The sequence below is a fragment of the Protobothrops mucrosquamatus genome, unplaced genomic scaffold (assembly GCF_001527695.2).
Source record: "Protobothrops mucrosquamatus isolate PMUCROS unplaced genomic scaffold, P.Mucros_1.0 scaffold2137, whole genome shotgun sequence".
In the NCBI taxonomy this organism is placed as follows: Eukaryota; Metazoa; Chordata; class Lepidosauria; order Squamata; family Viperidae; genus Protobothrops; species Protobothrops mucrosquamatus.
Genome location: NW_015388236.1, coordinates 4,381 through 24,704, shown reverse-complemented (window position 1 = coordinate 24,704; position 20,324 = coordinate 4,381). Strand labels below are relative to the sequence as shown.

Below are 20,324 nucleotides of genomic sequence, written 5' to 3'. Positions count from 1 at the left end.
TACCTTACATATTAAATTAATATGCTGCCCTCCCACCAAAAATAATACTCAAAAGTTAGCTAACATTAAAATGGGCAAAACAGTTGTGTAATAAAAACATACGAGTCCATTAGCAAGGGGGAAAATACCCAGTGTTCATCAGACTACAACCCACGTCACATAATTTTAGAGTCCTTATCATCAGCATAAGGTCTCTAGATCTGCATATCATCAGCATAAGGTCTCTAAAAGCCAAACCTAGCAAATTCTATATTATCATTTGACTTTTTAAAATGTTATTATGGATGCTTAGTTGGTTTTGTTGGTCATTACTTATCAGGAATGTTTTTAACTGTTGATTTACGTTTATGATTATAAATCACCAGGAGTCATTGAGACATTAGATGGTACACAAAGTGGAATGAAATTAAATAAGTAATGTTTGCATCATGAATCTGCAAAATTGTAGAATTACATCAGCCTTAATGGTGGCTCAGTATTTATAATAGTGTCTCTATAGGTTTGTTTTCATTGTATGCCATTGTGCATGACATTTTTGCTGTATGTCCTTTTAAGGATATCACAGACACAGATTAGATCACTTTCTCAATATTCTACTTACCTCTTTAGGGTCTGCGCCTTTGCTGTGATCCTCTTGTTTGGTCATCCTCCTCAGGCAATTCCAGTGTCCATTTTGGTGGCATTAACCACCGAAGGGTTTTAACATGGCGTAAAGCGAATAAATTCGAAATGAAGAGACTTCTTCCTTCCTTTCCTTAATGAAAGAGGTATGGGAGATGGTCAAGGGCTCTTTCTAACAAGATTGTAGATAAGATTTCCTAACTTCATTAGAAATTTGCCTTGGGAGTGAATAATAATAATAATAAAAACCCTGAAAGGATCATTTTAAAACAGCTGAACCTTCTTTTTAACAAGAGAAATAAGCGAGAAAGTAATTGGCCAACGAAGGAATACTTAAAAACCCAGCAGGGATAGCTTCCTGAAATAGATTAGTGGTGCTTCTATAACACATATTAATTGGCATCAGATGACTTGGACAGCCATAAAAACCCAGAGGTGTCAAGACATTACACATTTTGGAGATCGTGATTTCATTTTTAACAATATTTTTACAGACCAAAATGGCAGTGGTCTTAGTATAAAACCACTTTCATTTCTACTACAGAATGAAGTTTTTAAAACCAGCTGTTTCGATGTTCCAAGAAGCTTTAAGGTTGTCTCTTTACTTTTAGATTTATTTTTCTGCTTTTCCCATTTAAGGGTGATCTCTTTGCATGCTCTATTGAAGTGAATCACTTCTCGTAATCTGCTTCCCCATCTCTGAACTCTCTTCCTTTCTGATGTTACCTCAAATGTATTAAATTCTCCATTGACTATTAACTTGCTGAATTGATCCGCTTATATGCCACTAGATTCAGATATTTGGAGGGAATGAATTCCGTATAACTGTTATCTGCTTATTGTTTGCTTGCTTTATATAGTGTCTCCAAAATTATTTAATCAGTTGTATTATTGATTATAATTACTCATGAATAATAAATATCAATTATTTTGTTTTATTTATTTGTATCCTGCCTTTATTATTATTTTTTTACAAATAACCCAAGGCAGCGAACCTATCTAACATACCTTTTTCCTCTATTTTCCCCACAACAATAACCCTGTGAGGTGGGTTGGCCTGAGAGAAAGGGACTGGACCAAAGTCACCCTGCTGGCTTTCATGTCTAAGTGGGACTAGAACTCATGGTCTCTTACTTTCTAGCCTGGTGCCTTAACCATTAGACCAAACTGATTCTCAATTATCCTTTCAACGTTGAACTTTTAGAATGCATCAATCCGTTTAATGACCTATAACAGTGATGGCGAAACTTTTAGAGACCGAGTGCCCAAACTGCAACCCAAAACCCACTTATGCATCGTTGAGTGCCGGGTGGGTGTGCCCCATTGGCTGGGCGTGCCCCATTGGCTGGGCGTGGCCCACTGGGTGGGCGTGGCCCACTGAGTGGGTGTGGCTGCGGTAGTAACAGCAGACTGGGTGGGACTAAAAAGTTCAATCAATCAATTCCAACTTTGCAAGATTTTTTTTCCCGCGAGAAGTTGAAATTGACTAATTGAACCTTTTTTTTTTTTTTGCACATGGCGGCGGAGGCCTAAAGCGAAAAGGTTTTATAAAACCCAGCTGAAGGCCTAGGACTGGGGCGATGGTGCGCGTGCCCACAGAGAGGGCTCTGAGTGCTGCCTCTGGCACCTGTGCCATAGGTTCGCCACCACTGACCTATAATATTATGGTCCCAGTGCTATTGTAGAGCCAGCTGCGGTCTATTAAAAGGACTGTCCAACCTGCATAAATTTAGGAATAAAAAGCATAAAGGAGAACATGCTTTGTCTATGAAGACATAACTCCGAAGAGACAACTTCATTCAGGCCTAGGACCATATGTGGCCGAACAGTTCTACATCCTGAAACAATGACAGGAATAAGAGCAAAAGATGACCATGTCTAGGACAGATGGTATCCTTGATTCCATAGGTGTTAATTTAGTTGCCACATTTGAAAAGAGTTGGCTGGGAGAACACCAAGGAATTAGGGAAATGTCAGACACAACTGAATGGTTGGCGACAATGATGATGACACTCTACTCAATGCTTGATATCAGGATGGGCACCGGCGATTAGGAGTCCTTGTCACACACTCTGCTAGATCAATGCAAAGAGTAGCACGTTTCTGTATCTCTAGATTTTTTTTTGTCCTTTTTGGAGAAGTGCTCGCCCTAACCGGGAACTCTCACTGATGAGATAGGCCTGATGGGAAATCTCATCTCATTGACCTATTCACAAGACCGCCAAGGAAAACATACTCTTACCGTCTTTCCAGCCTAAGGATGCTAAAGTTGGTGGCTCAGCTCTTCCCTTCCCTGTTTGTTTGAACAGCATATACTGCTGGTCCAAGCCCTGAGAGGCTTAATTAAATGTGTTAATTCTGCAGCCTCCCTGCTGCAATTTGTCAAGTAGCTCTGTTTTAAGTCTCATAACCCTATGGTCCGAGAAAGAGTGTCTGGGGAGACAGACATGCCCCATTGATTTCTGAAGATTTCCAGGGTAATATTCTGAATGGTTTGCTTTTATCTTCTCAGCTTAAGACTGGCCCACTTGCTACATAAAGCACAGCTGGGGATTCCTTGATCAGAGTAGCATATAAAACACTCTCTGGTACAAACTGGGAATGGGTTTCATTCTCAATCTGGGTCCAGAAGCCCTCAAGCCGAGCTCAAATCTTGTGGACTAGGCATCTTTACAGTAGTATGCAGTTTTGGCCTGGCATTTTTGACTTCCCGGACGACCCTTTTGAATACTAACTGGGTCTGTCTCTGCTTAGCTCTTTTCAATATTTACCTTGACAAAGTACAGGTAGTCCTGGACTTATAACAGTTCGTTTAGTGACCGTTCAAAGTTACAGCGGCACTGAAAGTGACTTATGACCATTTTTCACACTTACGACTGTTGGTCCCATAATCAAAATTCAGACGCTGGGCAACTGACTCATATTTATGACGGTTGCAGCGTCCCCCGGGGTCATGTGATCCCTTTTGGGGCCTTCTGACAAGCAAAGTCAACGGGCCAGCAGGATTCCACTTAACAACCGTGTGACTAATTTAACACCTGCGGTGATTCACTTAACAACTGTGGCCAGAAAGATGGTCAAATGGAACGCAACTCCCTTAACCAATGGCTCGCTTAGCGAGAGAAATTTTGGGCTCCATTGTCGTAAGTCAAGGACTACCTATATTCCAGTTACAAGGAAACCCTGCTAGAAAACTCTTTTTACCAAAGCCACTTCTTGGGTGGGCCTAATCCTTTAGCTCAGTGGTTCTCAACCTTTTTAATGCCGCGACCCCCAACTGGTCGTAAGTCAAGGACTAAACCGGTCGTAAGTCGAGGACTAAACCGGTCGTACGTCGAGGACTAAACAGGTCGTAAGTCGAGGACTACCCTACCGGTCGTAAGTCGAGGACTTTCCCTGCCCGGGAGCGCCGTGCATGCGTGGTTCCACCCCCTGCGCCGGCCGAGGCATAGCTGGCAAGCGGCAGAGACGGAGCAGGCCGACCACCAGCTGGCCCAGCCCAAGGGAGGCAAGGCACCCGCCGGAAAAGGGGAAAAAAATGGCGGACAGCCTTGCTTGGCGACCCCCGTGAAATGGTCGATCGACCCCAAATGGGGTCGCGACCCATAGGTTGAGAACCGCTGCTTTAGCTACTCTTTTCCGAAAAGATGGGGAGAAGGATCAAGGCCTCAACTGGAGAGGATATGAGAGAGGATACGTAGTTTGTGATTTTGGCAAAGGTCCCCTGTCCTGACTATCCATGCTAATCGAACACAGACCATAAAGCTGCCTGATCTCTTCCTTGCCTGTTGTGATGTCTCCAGAAAAGCTTTTTAAAGCATTTAGCCATCCTGCCTTTTTCATAGAATGCTAGAGGGTATCTAGATGTGATAGTTTTCATTGCATTCTCCCCCCCATATTTTGCTTCTTACCAAAATAACAAAAAATAAATTCATTATAGGAGTGGGAGGGGAAGCAGACCAACTTTGTGTTGGCAGCACAAGGAGATTTACATCCGAAGGGAACCTTGGCTAGTTAGAACATCCACCTTGGACAAGGCAGGGTGAATTGTCCATCACTCAAGTGACATGAAGTCCTTCCTGAGGACAGCCATAATTTAGTCTGGGTGCAGAGTGGAGATTTATAATCTTTACAGGCCTGCCAAATTGACCTCTCATAGCATTGAGGCTGCTCGGTATCCATAGCTCGCAATAATAATATATAGTGACAAGAAAATAAAAATGTATTTGTAGCAATAAAAATAATAATTAAAAGAAGAGCATAAGGAGCTCTTGTAGAACATGTATAATCAGTTGCCTCTCCCTGTTTATCAGTATGGCTGGAGATGGCTCCTCCTCCTCTCCTCCTCCTCTTCCTCCTCCTCCTCCTCCTCCTCCTCCTCCTTTCTTAAGATAATCTTCCAATACTTTTTTCCAACACATACAATCTTCTAAGGTAATTTAACTGGGAACTAACCATTTTTAATGTGGGTATTGATTGGTAGGGCTATTTTCTGTTTAAGATATTAAGTGCTCTCTTATCTTCTAAATAAGTTAATTTTTATGAGGTTTGTTAAGTTAAGTAACATTGATCTAGAGCAGCATTTCTCAAGCTTGGCAAATTAAAACGTGTGGACCATCTCCCAGAATGCCGGCTAGGGAATTCTGGGAGTTGAAGTCCACACATCTTAAACTTGGCAAGGTTGAGAAACACTGCTCTAGATCAATGGCCTTAGAGGCCATTTGCAAGATGTTTCAGCATTCAGCTTTTGTACTACAGGTTTTAAAGTTTAGACACCTTGCCAGATGAAAATCAATATCCTTTAACAAAAAAAAATAATCCCAACAAAAAGGGGTGGAATGGAACCTTGAAACAGTTTTCCGAAGGGAATTACAGGGGACTGTCTACAGCCAGTTCCAGAAATCAAGAATTCCATTTTCAAGAAAGCTTGCCATCAGCCAAGGTTCGTATCCATTCAGGAAATTTCCTCAGATAACAGATGGATGCATAAGCTGATAAGAGGACAAAGCAAGGGACAGAAATGAAAACAAAAGACAGAGAGATGCCAAATGGGAAGGAAAGGAAAGGGTAAGGTCAGGGATACAGGATCTAAACCAGAGGTCCCCAACCTTTTGGGCACCAGGGACCAGTTCCATGGAGAAAGGTTTTTCCATGGACCAGAAAGTGCGTGGTTTTGTGTGCTGCTTTGCTTGTTTGTGCAGACTGGTTGCTGGCATGCCGCGGCCCAGTACCGGTCCACGGACCGGGGGTTGGGGACCCCGGATCTAAACCACCTGAAAGATGTCAGCAGCTTCCCACAATTGAGAAAACCGTTCTTCCAATTTACCTGGCAAACTTAAACTGCAAAGATTTTAATTAAGGGTTTTAAGAAATTGGTTTTATGCAAATTGCAGCATGGAGGCGTCTTTTCCACCAGTGTTGAGGAGAAAGACAACTCCAGGCAAGGAAGAAGTCTGACGGGGCCTCTTGCTTTACGCAGACAACTTTAATGATTTTATCACAAGTCTTATAATACTTGGTGGTATTTTTAAGCTGCTGCTCCTTAAATGGACTCCAGAAGATGGTAGAGGACAGGAAGACCTGGAGGAACGTTGTCCATGGGGTTGCGATGGGTCGGACATGACTTCGCAATTAACAACAACAAAAAAAGCGTGTGCGTGTGTTTAAAATGTATCAATAAAACAGAACAATAAAAAAAGATTTAAAAATAGTTCCCAATAGAATATAAACCAAGTCAGAAAGAAGAATCTGAAAACCAGCAGATCCCAGTTGACTGTTTCCTGACTAATATTTGGTTGGTTCAAGAGGAAGTTTAACGTTACAGTCCTAAAACACAAAGGAATAAGCACATTTTTCTTTTTTTTAAAAAAGAGGGCTTATTAGCACATAAGCTTGGATCGGTGTGGATTTGAGGGTTCCATATATTATTCTCATTGTGTCATTAAAATGAACATCAATGTTGCTGGTGGTTGGGATGACAACTTCTTCCTCATACAGGTGCACAATATTCCGCGACAGGGTATACTCTGAATATCTGCAAACCTCTTGAAGATAAAGAGAATGGAACTATAGCGATCAGAGCTTCAGGATTCTGCATTTTAACCTCATTCTCTGTGAGGGAATGCATCCAAAGGAAAGGTCCATTACACAAAGCGGATAGGCAATGAAGGAGATGTGTGTGGGGAACTATTGCCGTGATCATAATGATCAAAGCTCCGGTCCCAGATTCTATTGTCTACATCTCCAGGTGGAACCGAAACCCACAGGAAGCTTTTCTAGGATTATTTTTTTTTATCCCATCTTTATTATTTTTATAAATAACTCGAGGCAGCAAACATACCTGACACCCCTTCCTCTTATTTTCCTCACAACAACAATTCTGTGAGGTGGGTTGGGCTGAGAGAGAGAGAGGGACTGGCCCAAAGTCACCCAGCCGGCTTTCAGACTTAAGATGGGACTAGAACTCATAGTTTCCTAGTCTCTAATCTGCTGCCTTCATCCCACTATATACCAAACTGGCTCTGAGATCTGTGTGTTTCAGGTTAAGGCAGATATTTGTCATTTACATTTTAAATCAAAGCCAGCCTCCTTCATCTTTGCTGCCTTTCATTGCTGTTAAGAAGTAGGTGTCTTCTAGGTCTCCATTATCATTCACCACAGCATGCACAGTCTCATACAGGAGAAATCAAGAAAGCTGAAAATGTGTTTTTTTGGGGGGGAGGAATAGAAAGGAAGGTCCCCTAAAACAAGATGAATAGAACAAACAACTGAAAGGCCCAAGCAGAAGAGAAAACAAAGGTGCAAATTGTTAATTGGGAGTTGGGGAAGAGTATAATGGGTTATACAGAACTTGATACAAAGATGTCCCTAAAACAGGCTGAAGAGGTCTTGATGCCTTTAACAGGCAGCTTATATCCTTTATGGCCAGAAATTCTGGCTCCCTGGGGGAACCCCCCCCCCTTCCCTTACTTTGGAATGCAAAAACCTCTCAGGAAGCCCCATTAATCAGAGTTACTTAGAATAATTCAACATCCCAAGCAGGACTTTTTTCCCCCTTGGAAGGGGTGTCGTGTGAACTGTGGAACCGGCAGAGATAAGGGCACATCGGTTGGGATTGCCCACCTGGTTCACGATATGATACAAAATGGGTTAAGGCAGGGGTAGGCAACCTCGGCTCTTTTATGACTCATGGACTTCAACTCCCAGAATTCCCGAGTCAGCACAGCTGACTCGGGAATTCTGGGAGTTGAAGTCCATGAGTCATAAAAGAGCCGAGGTTGCCTACCCCTGGGTTAAGGTAATTAGCAAGTTTGATTCTATATATAGTCTGGATGAGTTCCAAGAACTGGGATTTTCTACTTCTTGGGTGTGTAGAAAGTTTTAAGGAATAACAATCGAAGAGTGATCGCTGTAAGCTGCCTCGTTTTTGTTTTGCATAGAAATATCAGATTGTGTGCTGTTTTATAGTTCTGGGACATCACTATCAAATCTATTTTCCCTCCTCTGTCCCTGGTAAGCTCTAGACTAGAAATGCAACAGGCGCTTTCTACTACGGTAAGAGGCCACATTAGTCTTTGTTGCCTTTGCTATATAATAGCAAGTCTCCTCCTTTGGAATTTATCGGCAATCTGTTCTCCAAGTGTGTCTTTGGCAGCAGGCAGGTGTGGATGCACGTAAGCATGCCTTATAGCTGTGGTGGTTTCAACATCGTTTGTGTTCTGCAGAACACAAAGAAATAAATAGGTGGAATGACGAAAGTGGAATAACAGAATTGGAAGGGACCTTGGAGGTCTTCTAGGCCAGGGGCCCCCAACTCCCAGACCTTGGCTCACTACCAGGCCTTGAGCCCTTCGGAACTAGGCCATGGAAGTGGCGGGCGAGCCATCTCCTGACTCCCCCTCCCAAGCTGGTCCACAAACCCGGTTCTAGTCCAATACTTGCTCAAGCAGGAAACCCTACACCATCTCAGACAAATGGTTGTCTAATCTCTTCTTAAGAGGCAGGGATAGACCACAATGCTGGATCCTCGTCGGTCTACTATGGGTTCCCCATTCAGACTTTGCTTCCTCTGAAGTCTGTTAATAATAATAATAATAATAATAATAATAACAATAATAATAATAATAATGATGATGATGATGATGATGATGATGATGATGATGATAAAAAAGTTGGAAGGGACCTTGGAGGTCATCTAGTCCAACCCCCTGCTCAGGCAGGAAACCCTATACCATTTTGGACAAATGGCTGTCCAGTCTCTTCTTAAAAACCTCCAGTGTTGGAGCATTCACCGCTTCTGGAGGCAGATTGTTCCACTGGTTAATTGTTCTAACTGTCAGGAAGTTTCTCCTTAGTTCTAGGTTGCTTCTCTCCTTGATTAGTTTCCATCCGTTGCTTCTTGTCCTGCCTTCAGGCGCTTTGGAGTATAGCTTGACTCCCTCTTCTTTGTGGCAGCCCCTGAGATACTGGAACACTGCTATCATGTCCCCCCTCGTCCTTCTCTTCGTTAAACTAGACATACCCAATTGTTTTACAAATCTTGGGGCACCCCCCCCCCCCAAGATGACTTCTAATGAGGGAGCTTTTTAAAAATCCATTTGCATCTATGTTCACTACATTAAAACTACAAACTCCAGTAAACAACTGAACTACAAAGACGTAACACTAGCAGAAAGCAAGAGGCAAGAAAGGAGGCAGAAAGTCCTGGAGACTTCCTCATCTGCTGAAAGAAACCACAACAGAAGCCACTGTATAGGCAGGTCATTCAACAAGCCATTTATCCATGGACACTTCCACTTCATCCATTCACCTTTTTCATTTGGTCTAATCTGAAGGAAGCAATGAAAAGTCCGGGTGGAGAAAAATAGTCCTGAGTCCTACAGAAAATTTCTGCAAAAGAGGTGCACTTTTGGAGAATTGTCACTCAAGGTATCCCTGTTTAAGTTTTCACAATTTTCATTGCTAATATGTTCAACTCTCACAAATTGGCATAATAATAATTTTCTTTAAATATATCTATTTTGAAAGATTGCTCCTCAGGACAATGAATTCTTCATTTGTGATTGCTGGTACATTTATGTGCTTAGTGTTTGTGTGTGTGGAGGATCAAAATGAAGCCGTTTTGTGAATCTGTTGTTTCTGCAGCTTAATTTCACTGAATTTCTCAGATTGATTGTTAAGTATCTCTGTAACACTACCATTGACCTGCATATCTTGTAGGAACCACGATTTTATAACTGAAAAGGGAAGAAATAAAATAACAAATTGCAGAGAACGGAAGAGGTGAAGAAAAGGCCAGTCATGAATGATCCAGGGGCCAGTCCTTGTTGAAGAAAGATTACTATTTTGGGCATTATCTAATGAAGATGAAAAGAGTATGGAATTTGATCAACATTTAAGAAAAGTATTTTTGGTGTAAGGAAAATGGACAATTTTAAAGGTTATACGGTCTTCTGTAAGGGCTAGGATTTGGGGACACACAATGAAATTAATTCAGAGTAAATTTGAGAAAAACAAAAGGACGCTTCACCCAATGTATAACGAATCCTTGTTCGATTTTTTTTTCCCAGATGTTTGTTACTTGGAAATGCATTTAGGTGACAAGCCTGGAAGGTCTACCGAAACTCTTAAGACGGTTCTCGTTACGGCAGTGCCACCTAGTGAATTTGGTTAGAACCACCAATCCAATATCCATTCTCTTTCTTTTCCTTGATGTACTGCAGATTGCAAGACCTGAAATTTGAACAGGAACAATTTGATTGATCATCCGGAGTGTTCAGTATTGAAGGATCTTAATTGATAGCTTTATTTATCAGTTATTTATTTTGAAGGTAGAAGTAGACAACCAGGGCAAAAGTGAGGATGGGATGGTCCTCACCACTCTCTTTGACATTTTTTTTTTTTTTTAAACATAATTTTCTCCTGGGTCAAAATTTGGAAGGATCCTTCAGTTCCAAAACGTCCCTCCTGGCACACCTTTTTTGAACCAGACATTAGTGGAAATATAACACAATTCAATGAATGTTTTTCCTGCTCCAAACTGAATAGTTTTTCCTCAGATACCAGAGAACTCCAATGGTCCATTTTCTATTTAGCACATTTGCTTTAAATAAATTACATATTAACAGTCTTTGTGGCCCTCTTCTTCCATCTCCTCTTCATTCCTTGTGGAATCAGGCTTAATAAAGCAATAGATCTGAATTCACTCAAAATGCTATATCCAAACCAAATAAATGACAGGCTTGGTATAATCTATGAATCAGACCACCAAGATTAAAAATTGAAATACACAGACAAGTTAAGGAATGAGTACTTTAGAGTTGGTCATTAGTCTTGTACCACAGCAAATCCGAACAAAGTAGGTTACGGTATAAATAAAATTTATGTTGAGTCTTTACTTGTTACATGAATGGAACTAGTACATCACAAATTTTCATCGCTAGCAAGTTCATCTACATACAAGATGGTAAACATTACATAAACTATCCAGAGCTTTGTATTAATCTAAAGCAGGGGTGTCCAACCTTGGCAACTTTTAAGACCTGTGGACTTCAGTTCCCAGAATTCCCCCATACCTAGCTGGGAGTTGAAGCCCACAGGTCTTAAAGTTGCTACGGTTGGATACCTCTGATCTAAAGCCTAGCAGAGTTGTTATGACATAAACCTTTGCCTAGTGGAGTTCATTGTATTTCTTATCGGGCTGAAATACTTTCCAATTTGACTTGGCATCGTTGAACTTATTCTCTTCTGAATTATACCAGACACTGGTATAATTCCCTCTGCAGCTTATGATCTTGTGATTCCTCTGCAGCTTGCTTGGTTAACTTCACTCTCTAATCTGGGGGAAAAAAAACCACCCTAATTTAGAAGGGAGGATGACATTCCCTTCATGAGGCCTTCTGTTGTGATTTGGGGTAAATCAGAGAGATGGAGGGGAGTACTTAAAGAAAGAGATGCAATAGAAACTGCAGCCCGCTGAGAATACAACGACTGTACTTAATGAAAGAGAAAACACATCCCTGGCCAATTCATAACTCAGTTAAATGAAAGCACCCTGTATCAATTCCCTAGGAGGATTTCACTAGCATTTTCTTCTCCGGGAAAGAAAAACTCTTTTCTATAACATTAGATGACAAGGTTTAACAAAAGCACAATGAGGGCTCTAAGAACGAGGGCTCTATAGAGACCTAATCCTTGCATCCCTTCACATCTAACTCTTAAGGAGTCTCTTGCAATGGATGACCTGGAGACAGGTGTTTTAGCCTGGAGGCCACCTTCAGCAAACTCAGAGGAACGTAGTATATCCCAGATCATAACGAAACCTCCATTCTGCTGAGCTGACTATTCTTCCAAACATCCAATGTGAATACTTTGACACACACCAGCATTATGCACCCCGAGGTAAACAGGACTTACAGCAAAATACATGTAGGCCATGTTGCACGCATCAAGAGCAGCAGCTCTCTTATTTTGGTGTGAGATATGAAAAAAAGAGAGATGTAGATGCACAAGTCGGGCTCAACGAAGATGGGTGGTTTTCATTCCTGTCTGTCCAAATTAGATCCAGTTGGTCCAAGACGTCTTGATCACACTTGATCCATCGCAACTGATCAATTGCAAGCAGGCGAGGTTGGAATATTCAATATTTCTTCTAAAGGAGTCTCCCAGATCTTTCAGTAATGCTTTCTTCTTACTGAAAGATCTGGGAGACTCCTTTAGAAGAAATATTGAATATTCCAACCTCGCCTGCTTGCAATTGATCAGTTGCGATGGATCAAGTGTGATCACAATGATTTTCAAGTTGAAGATATTTCAAGGATTGTAGGAGACGTAAAGCAGGAATAGACAACGGGATGATTTGGTCTTCTGGCAGAGTTGTGGAAGTGGCTTGTTATTTCCTCCTTCCGTGATGTCCTTTAAATCTGCAGGTTTGACCCTCCCCCCAAAAATGCTTGCTGTGTCTCACTTTCTGCAACTCACTAGCCTTTCCCTTCCAAATGTGATTCCCCGCTAGAACACAAGTTTTGCTTTCTGAGTTTAAGGATGGTTTATGGGCGATTAGCGCCATTTTCGGGCCACCATGGGGTGGCCTCTGCTCGTGGTATTATTTTACATCGAGCTTCACGTCCTTGCAGTAGAAACAGCTATCATTAACATACAACTTTTAGTAAAAAAAAAGAGTTTGGCTTCAGAGGAAACCTCTTTTCTCTGGGTTGTTCTTCTAATTCAAATTAAAGACTTGGCAGTGGTTTTGCATAAAATAAAAACATCTCCAGAAATGGCAAATAGGACTCTGGAAGAAGCAGCAGTTACAAGAGGACCAAAAGCGTTTCTTCCTCCAGGTGGAGAAATGAGCCCTGGACCGGTTCTGTTTTTAATAGTTTAAAAAAAAATAATAGAAAAAATAAAATGGAATGCATCTGGCAACTGATAGAAAAACAAAGGCCTTGGGGACCCAACCTGGATCACAAATACGTCCATTCTTTTTTCTCTTCTTGTATTTTTTCCCCCGTTTTCCACCGTCAATCATTTTAAAAACCAAAAGTGTAGCCACTGATTGACCTGGCTAGCCTTTTGTAGGAGAGTTTTGTCTCTGGAGTACATTGGAGCGTCATAAATTCCTCCCACATGAGCTGTGTGGGTGGGGGCAGCAAACTCTTGGCATTGTCCTTCCTTCTTGCCTTGATGGGCTCCTATGGCCAATGCAGACCGTATCAAAATTCTTTAAAGCTGCAACACACAAGAGGATACAATCAGAAATGTCATCTGCTCAGATGGTTTAATGGTATGTGGGAACGACCTTGGGAGAACCTCTCAGGATCCCAACCAAGGCCAAACGGTGCCACTCACACATCCAACTCAAGCGTCGCATCCATGTTTTAGGCTTAGCATTCAAGAGGCAGGGAAAGAAGATATCAGAAGTTTGACTGAGGAAAGAGTGCAGAAAGCCCAAGAACCCTAATCATTGTACAAGGCTCTTTCTCAGACGTTTTGATTTTTTTTCTCCACCGCCAGATACTCAAGAAATAAGATTTCAAGAAGGTATAGAGAGTCAAGAACAATCTTTAACTATTGGAACCAAAGACACCAAAAGCCAAGAGACCTATCAAGGTACGCCAGGGGCTTGGAAACATAGACTTACCGGGATTTATGGCCCCAGAGCATGACTGTTCAAAAAATGGTGATTGACCTGCAAATATAATCAACATAAAGTGGACTCGAGTTTCTGGGAGCAAGGTGGAACAAAGTGTGCAGAAGATATTCAGCAGGGTTCCTTGCTTTTAAAGTAATGATTCTCAATGATTGTTCTAATTGTTCCCAGCAAAAGGACAACTCCCATTGATCCTGGTCTGTTCTGAGAACATTCACCCAAGCAACATCTTATAGGAACTTTCCTGTTTGCCAAAGGTTTTGAGCCGCACCTGTTGGCTTTGCTTAGGCAAGTGACCTTCAAAGGGAGTGATGACCAGGAATTAGGGGACAGTATCAACTGTGAATACGTACAGATGGCCCCTCTCTCTTTTTGGTCACTTGCAGAGTCCCAGATGCAGGGTCATGAAAGGACAGCAAGGATAACACCCAATGTCCTAACCCACCCGAGAACATATGATATCTTTAGGGAAACACCCCAAAGGGAACATGTTTAGTTACTTCTGCTTTCTCCCTTCTTATCTACAGTGTGCCAGACTTACTGGGTGAAATCTTTATCTTATGTGTGTCAGCTTTGCTGGATGGGTTGCTTTATGTAATTAGAAAGAATAAATACAAGGATTTCTTGTCATTTGTTGCTCCCCTCATGTAGAGGAGTCCGTCTCTATTCAGATGAATAAAAACGTAAAGCTTGAAGGCAACTTCTGATTTCCTGTATTTCTTTATCAAGCAAAACCTCAGAACCTGCATATCGGGAGGGCCTTTCTTTTGGTGGAGCTTTGCTTACGGATTAACTTTAAACCGGAAGCAGGGCCCATTTAGTAAGTTATGCCCTGATTTAAAGATTTTAGCTTCAAATCAGATGCTCCTAAACTAAGAAGTCAGAGTTGAAAAAAGAAGGAGGGACAATATGCTATCGCTGCAAATGCTGAAGCAATAGTGTCCACATTTCTCTGTTCAGTATGTGGCAGAACATTCCGTGCTAACATCGGTCTCATCAGCCATCTACGGACACACCGCTGATGGCCCATAATCCATAAGATGTCAAGGTCTTCATCGAAATCGATGGACAAACAACTAACTACTGTTTCTAATAACAGATTCAGAGAACGAGTGTTGACAGAAGTGTGATGGGAACTGCTAGGTGTTGTTTTTTTTGAAACAGGCAGTATAAAAATATAACAAACAAACAAACATGAGCCAAGGTAAGATCACTGCTGAGCAAGAAAGCATGATCCTGCTGCATGGAAAAAAAATCTCATTTTCCCTTTCGTCCTTCCTTCTGCCGTTTACAACAGAATTGCAATCCACCTCCAAACCTCTAAGTATGCTCACCAGCCTCAGATTATTAAGTAAAAACAGGGAACGGGACTAGAATCGAGGGCAGTTGGCTGTCTGGCTTGAACCCTGAACATTAACACAATTAGGAGATAATGATATAGAGCGTCAGATGCACCTAGTAAGATATGGAAGGTTTTTGAAGTTCCTTAGTGTCCCTTAGGATGGAAAATAGCCAGTATGAAAAACTGTTTTGTCTATCTCATGGCTAGAGGGTTAGGGTTAGGTGTCCATGAATTCAGAAAGCAAAATGAGATTCATAATGTTGAAAATCTAGGGAATTTTGTACCGGAACTTTACCAAAGTATTAGAACACAGGTTATCAACATCTGGAATGTGGCTTTTTCAAACACTTACCCTCTTTTTCTTGTATAGCAGCCACACCAACCTCGAATTTCTTTGAATACCACTCGTGAAAGGAGCTGAAAGCAGAAGACGTACTCAAAATTACTTTTTCCATGAGTTTTATAGGTCTGTGCAAAAGTTTACAATGGATTTGATTTGTTTGATTTGTTTTAATATAAACGTAATGCATTCATGCTCCTCAAACCAATACACTGTCTTCTATTAATCGCTTCTTTCCAAATTTCGTGATGCAGGTCCCCAATTTGTGTGTGTGTGTGTGTGTGTGTGTGTGTTTAAATGCAATGGGAGAGAATTCACATTTTGCCATTCACATTTAATTAAACAATTGCTAAGTGGGAGCAGAATATTCCTGAAAAGGTACTTACCAGACACGCCAAAACATCGGCTGAAATCAACATGTAGAAGACATTGTCCCAACCAGAACTGGAGATCAAACCTGCTAACAAAGGCCCAAGGGCAGCACCTGAAAATGGAAATCATGCAAAAGATCAGCGACCCAGGAGCCCGGATGAAACGCCAGCTCATGTCATGTAGATCAGAGGTCTCCAACCTTTTCAGGCTTGCAGTCTGGAGGGAAGAAGAGCAGCTTCAAAATTGGTGTGTGCGCGCTCGCGCACACAGGGCCACACACACTGGCATGGCAATAATAATAATAATAATAATAATAATAATAATAATAATAATAATAATAATAATAATAATAAAGTTGGAAGGGACCTTGGAGGTCATCTAGTCCAACCCCCTGCTCAGGCAGGAACCCTACACCATTTCAGACAAATGGCTGTCCAGTCTCTTCTTAAAAACTTCCAGTGTTGGAGCATTCAACGCTTCTGGAGGCAGGTTGTTCCACTGGTTAATTGTTCTAACTGTCAGGAAGTTTCTCCTTAGTTCTAGGTTGCTTCTCTCCTTGATTAGTTTCCATCCTTTGCTTCTCGTCCTGCCTTCAGGCGCTTTGGAGAATAGCTTGACTCCCTCTTGTTTGGGGCAGCTCCTGAGATATTGGAACACTGCTATCATGTCACCCCTAGTCCTTCTTTTCATTAAACTAGACACACCCAATTCCAGCAACCATTCCTTATATGCTTTAGCCTCCAGACCTCTAATCATCTTTGTTGCTCTTCTCTGCACTCTTTCTAGAGTCTCAACATCTTTTTTACATCGTGGTGACCAAAACTGGATGCAGTATTCCAAGTGTGGCCTTACCAAGGCATTGTAAAGTGGCATTAACACTTCACGTGATCTTGATTCTATCCCTCTGTTAATGCAGCCCAGCACTGTGTTGGCTTTTTTGGCAGCTGCAGCACACTGCTGGCTCATATTTAAGTGAATGTCCACTAGGACTCCGAGATCCCTCTCACAGTTACTACTATTGAGCAAAGTACCCCCTATACTATACCTGTACATTTGGTTTTTCTTGCCTAAATGTAGAACCTTACCGTTCATGCACACAGCTTGGGCTGGTGCCGTGCGCATGCACAAATGGCCGCACAACCTCCACCATGGCTAGCGGCCCCATTCATGCATGCGCAAGTGGTCCGCGCAACTCACCGCACTAGAGGCCCTATTTGCGGCTGTGTGCATGCACAAATAGGGCCGTGGGCGCTAGCACAAGTGGGAGGGAATGTGCGCCCACATGTGTGCACACCGGCCAGCCATTTCTGCAGCCTGCTGTCCAAGAGCCCATGGCCTGGGACCGGGCCACGGCCCATAGGGTGGGGAACCCTGATTTAGATAGTCCACACCTTTTAGCAAAATGGAATTGGTAGTTCTTAGTTAGTAGCTGTCCCCAAGGAGGGCAAGAAGGAGAATTGAAATAACAAGCATGTGGTTACAGACCATGACATAACCTGCCAGGTGGGAACAAGGTCCTCAGCTAGAATTCTGAAGGAAAGGATGGACAATGAGATAGATGCTTTTGGGAAGCTTCTGGGTGGTATCCAATCAGGACAGCAATTTTTAATGCAGAGAGTTACTTGATAGCTTCAACTAGACAAGTTAATGTGTTCAAGATGTTGTTCTTTCAGATGCAGACACAACTGCAGGAGAGGGTGTCAGTCTGTGTGTCGCCCTACATCCCTGCATGTGCAGATCTTTGAACATTCCAGACAAGGAGGACTTTGTGCCAGCCATTCATAGGGTGGATTTAGACCCAAAATGGATCCAATTGTATTAGCAAGGTACAGGTAGTCCTTGACTTACAACCGATTGCTTAACAACTGTTCAAAGTTATGACAGACTGCCCCAGAGCTATTTATGACTCAGGTTTGATGTTCTATGAATTTGAGTTGTAATTGGAGGACTATCTGTAGGAAGCAAAGACTCTTGGGAAGGGTTACTATCCATTTCTCATTTTTAACGATCCTTGGAGACAGAAGAAAAAAACCCCTCAATTTTACTGAAATCTTTACTAAGCCTAACCACAGTTTCTTAAAACCCAATCAAGGATTAAATTGGCAGCCATCTGCCTACTGACCCACAGATCCTGTTCCATCAATGATGGCTGTGACTGTGGAGAGAGCTTTTGCATTTCCCTGGAGACTTTCATGAGTACCCTGCAGAGGACAAGAAAAATAAATAAACAAATAAACAAATGCAAAGGAAAAATAGTACTTGAACAGACTACATAAGTGTTGTACAGGTGCAATTTCACAGAGCTCCAAAATACCCTACATTTTATCTTCCTAATTTGCCCACGGGTGTAAAACAGCTTTAGTTTACTTCAGGAATGGTAAAGGAAAGACTTCTGAATCCTGTATGAAGGACCCAGGGTGCAAAAAAGTTGCAGAAGCTGATCATTTATTTATTACATAGTGTAATTTCTTTGTTTTTCTATGTTTTGTCTTTTACAGCTTCTAGTGACAATTGCAATTCTTGCTGCAATAAAAACCAGCCAGATATTTATCAGTTTCAGCCAAAAACAGGAATAAAGGTTTCTTTACTTGAACAGTTACTATGGAGAAGGGGAAAATTTTGCAATCAGGAAACCTTTCCAAAATATCTGCTGGATAAATGGAATTGCTTTCAATCAGGTCTTTTCCAAAGTTCCAAATCCCTTCCAAGTTTCAACTTCTATGGGTTGCTTTCAGCTAAGAATTTCTATTCTCCTGAGATTTCAATGATCCAAGGTGTCATGTTTATACTGGATGGAAAGAAATGTCTTAGCTGTGCCCAAACAAACGAACCACTGTGCTGTGCTTGTGAAATCTTATTCCACTGAGTCTGTCCAAGCCCAGAAATTTTAAAGCAGATGAAGACGCGAAATATATAGGCACTACTATGAATATCAGGAGGCAGGGTGTTTCACATTTGATGCCAAATGAGGGATGAACTACACATTACACCGATGCAAAGTTTGGCCACCGTTTTAATTCACTAAATTACAGTTGTGCGAAGTATCATCTCCCTCCTGGGGGTAAGTGAGATAAAAACCCTCAAATGCACACACACAGGGCTGCAAAATTGCACCTGAGTGAATTAAAAGTTTCGTGTTGCCAGAGTTGACTCAGATGACAAGCCAAAAGGTAGTAGGAGGGAATAAAGAACAAGTTCATCCTCACCAAATCAGCTGAAACAGCAGTTGTAATGAGAGCATAGGGTCCATTGACAAGGGCACCACAGATAATGAGCATTGCTAAATAAAAAGAAAAAAAGAAAAGAAATGTCAGCTCTATAACCTAACCAGGTTATTTCCCAGCTAAGGACAGGTAGTCCTTGGCTTACACACAAAAAGGCTGTCTGGATGAAACAATAAATATTGCTCTCCAGGTCAAGGTAATGTGAGAACCAATCCCAATTTTCTGTTGGGAAGTTTACATGGATTTGTAAGCAAAACATTTCCAGAAAGTAATGCATTCTTACCTATGGATGTACCTAGTCCATTTTGGCCAACATAGTTGTACAAAAAAAGCTGGAATCAAAAGCAAAGCAACAAGTAAGAATTTACCTATAAAAAATAAAAAACACCAGGAACCTGGATCATGGCATCCTTCTCAAACAGGTGGTGGCAACTGAATCTTTTTATATTGCTAGTTATTTTTGATAATACCAACTTCATAAAACATCTGGGATTCTTTGGACTTTCCATTAATTTCAAGTAGCATGGCCAAAGACAAGGGATTGTGGGAACTTTGCTTCAAAACATCAAGACGCCCTAAGGTGGATTGGCATAGAAGCAGGACAGGGGCTTAGAAAAAGCTACCTGGCCTCTAAAATATTGGCCAAGGTCACTTGAATTGTGCTTAGCTTGTTGTACAATCCCGGCCAACTATGGCTTATTTGGTAAAAGAAATTACCAAACTATTGACAAATCAGATTACAGTAGATAAAAACTGTCTAAACTAGGTGAAATCTTTGTTTAATTCAACCCTGGCTTTTCCATCAGTGGTCAACCAGAATACTGCATGAAGCTACAGATCTTCTTAGGTAGTTACTCCTCCCAAAATGACACAGAACTCATGAAGCTGAAGGTGATATGGGAATACTCACCATGGGAGCTGCCAGGATAAGCATTGCACAGCAAGTGGTGGCCCTGCCACCAGTGTAGTCTGAGATGAGACCAGCCATGATGCCCCCTGCATGACAAAAAGGTATGGTTTCATAGTAGTAGATGCCAAAGCTAAGAACGAACAGGAAGGCAGGTGCCGATCCTACACTCAACCCAGAACTTTCTTTTCCAAACTGAACTGAGCTCCCAAGCCTCTTACACAAAAGCTCATTCCAGCTTTTCCTCCTTCCAGCTACTTTCCATTAGAGCTACTAGATCTGCCTGCAAAAATGGAGTGGCATTAGAAACACAAAAATAGCGTAACTGTTGGCTGACATCTAGTGTTAGTCCAGATTTTTCCAGTCAA

General features: G+C 41.8%; 1 protein-coding gene across 1 annotated transcript; it reads right to left on the bottom strand.

Annotated features, from left to right (window-relative positions):
- Nucleotides 1–13,332: 13,332 nt before the first annotated feature.
- LOC107294868 (glucose-6-phosphate exchanger SLC37A2-like) lies at nt 13,333–20,037 on the bottom strand. The gene is made up of 8 exons (XM_015824133.1): nt 19,960–20,037; nt 19,333–19,381; nt 19,032–19,105; nt 17,948–18,026; nt 15,840–15,937; nt 15,466–15,530; nt 13,763–13,810; nt 13,333–13,350 (listed from the first exon to the last, which is right to left on the bottom strand). The coding sequence occupies exons 1-7, from the start codon at nt 20,035–20,037 to the stop codon at nt 13,792–13,794; spliced, it is 462 nt and encodes a 153-aa protein (XP_015679619.1). The 3' UTR covers nt 13,333–13,350; nt 13,763–13,791.
- Nucleotides 20,038–20,324: the final 287 nt, after the last annotated feature.

What these genes read in the sequence shown, in the direction of transcription:
- LOC107294868 (XM_015824133.1), bottom strand. Translation starts at nt 20,037, where the DNA reads ATGGCTGGTCTCATCTCAGACTACACTGGTGGCAGGGCCACCACTTGC. An exon ending in TGGACTAGGTACATCCATAG is followed by an intron (nt 19,106 to 19,332) that starts GTAAGAATGCAT and finishes CTTTTTATTTAG; the next exon opens with CAATGCTCATTATCTGTGGT. An exon ending in CCGATGTTTTGGCGTGTCTG is followed by an intron (nt 15,531 to 15,839) that starts GTAAGTACCTTT and finishes TTCTGCTTTCAG; the next exon opens with CTCCTTTCACGAGTGGTATT.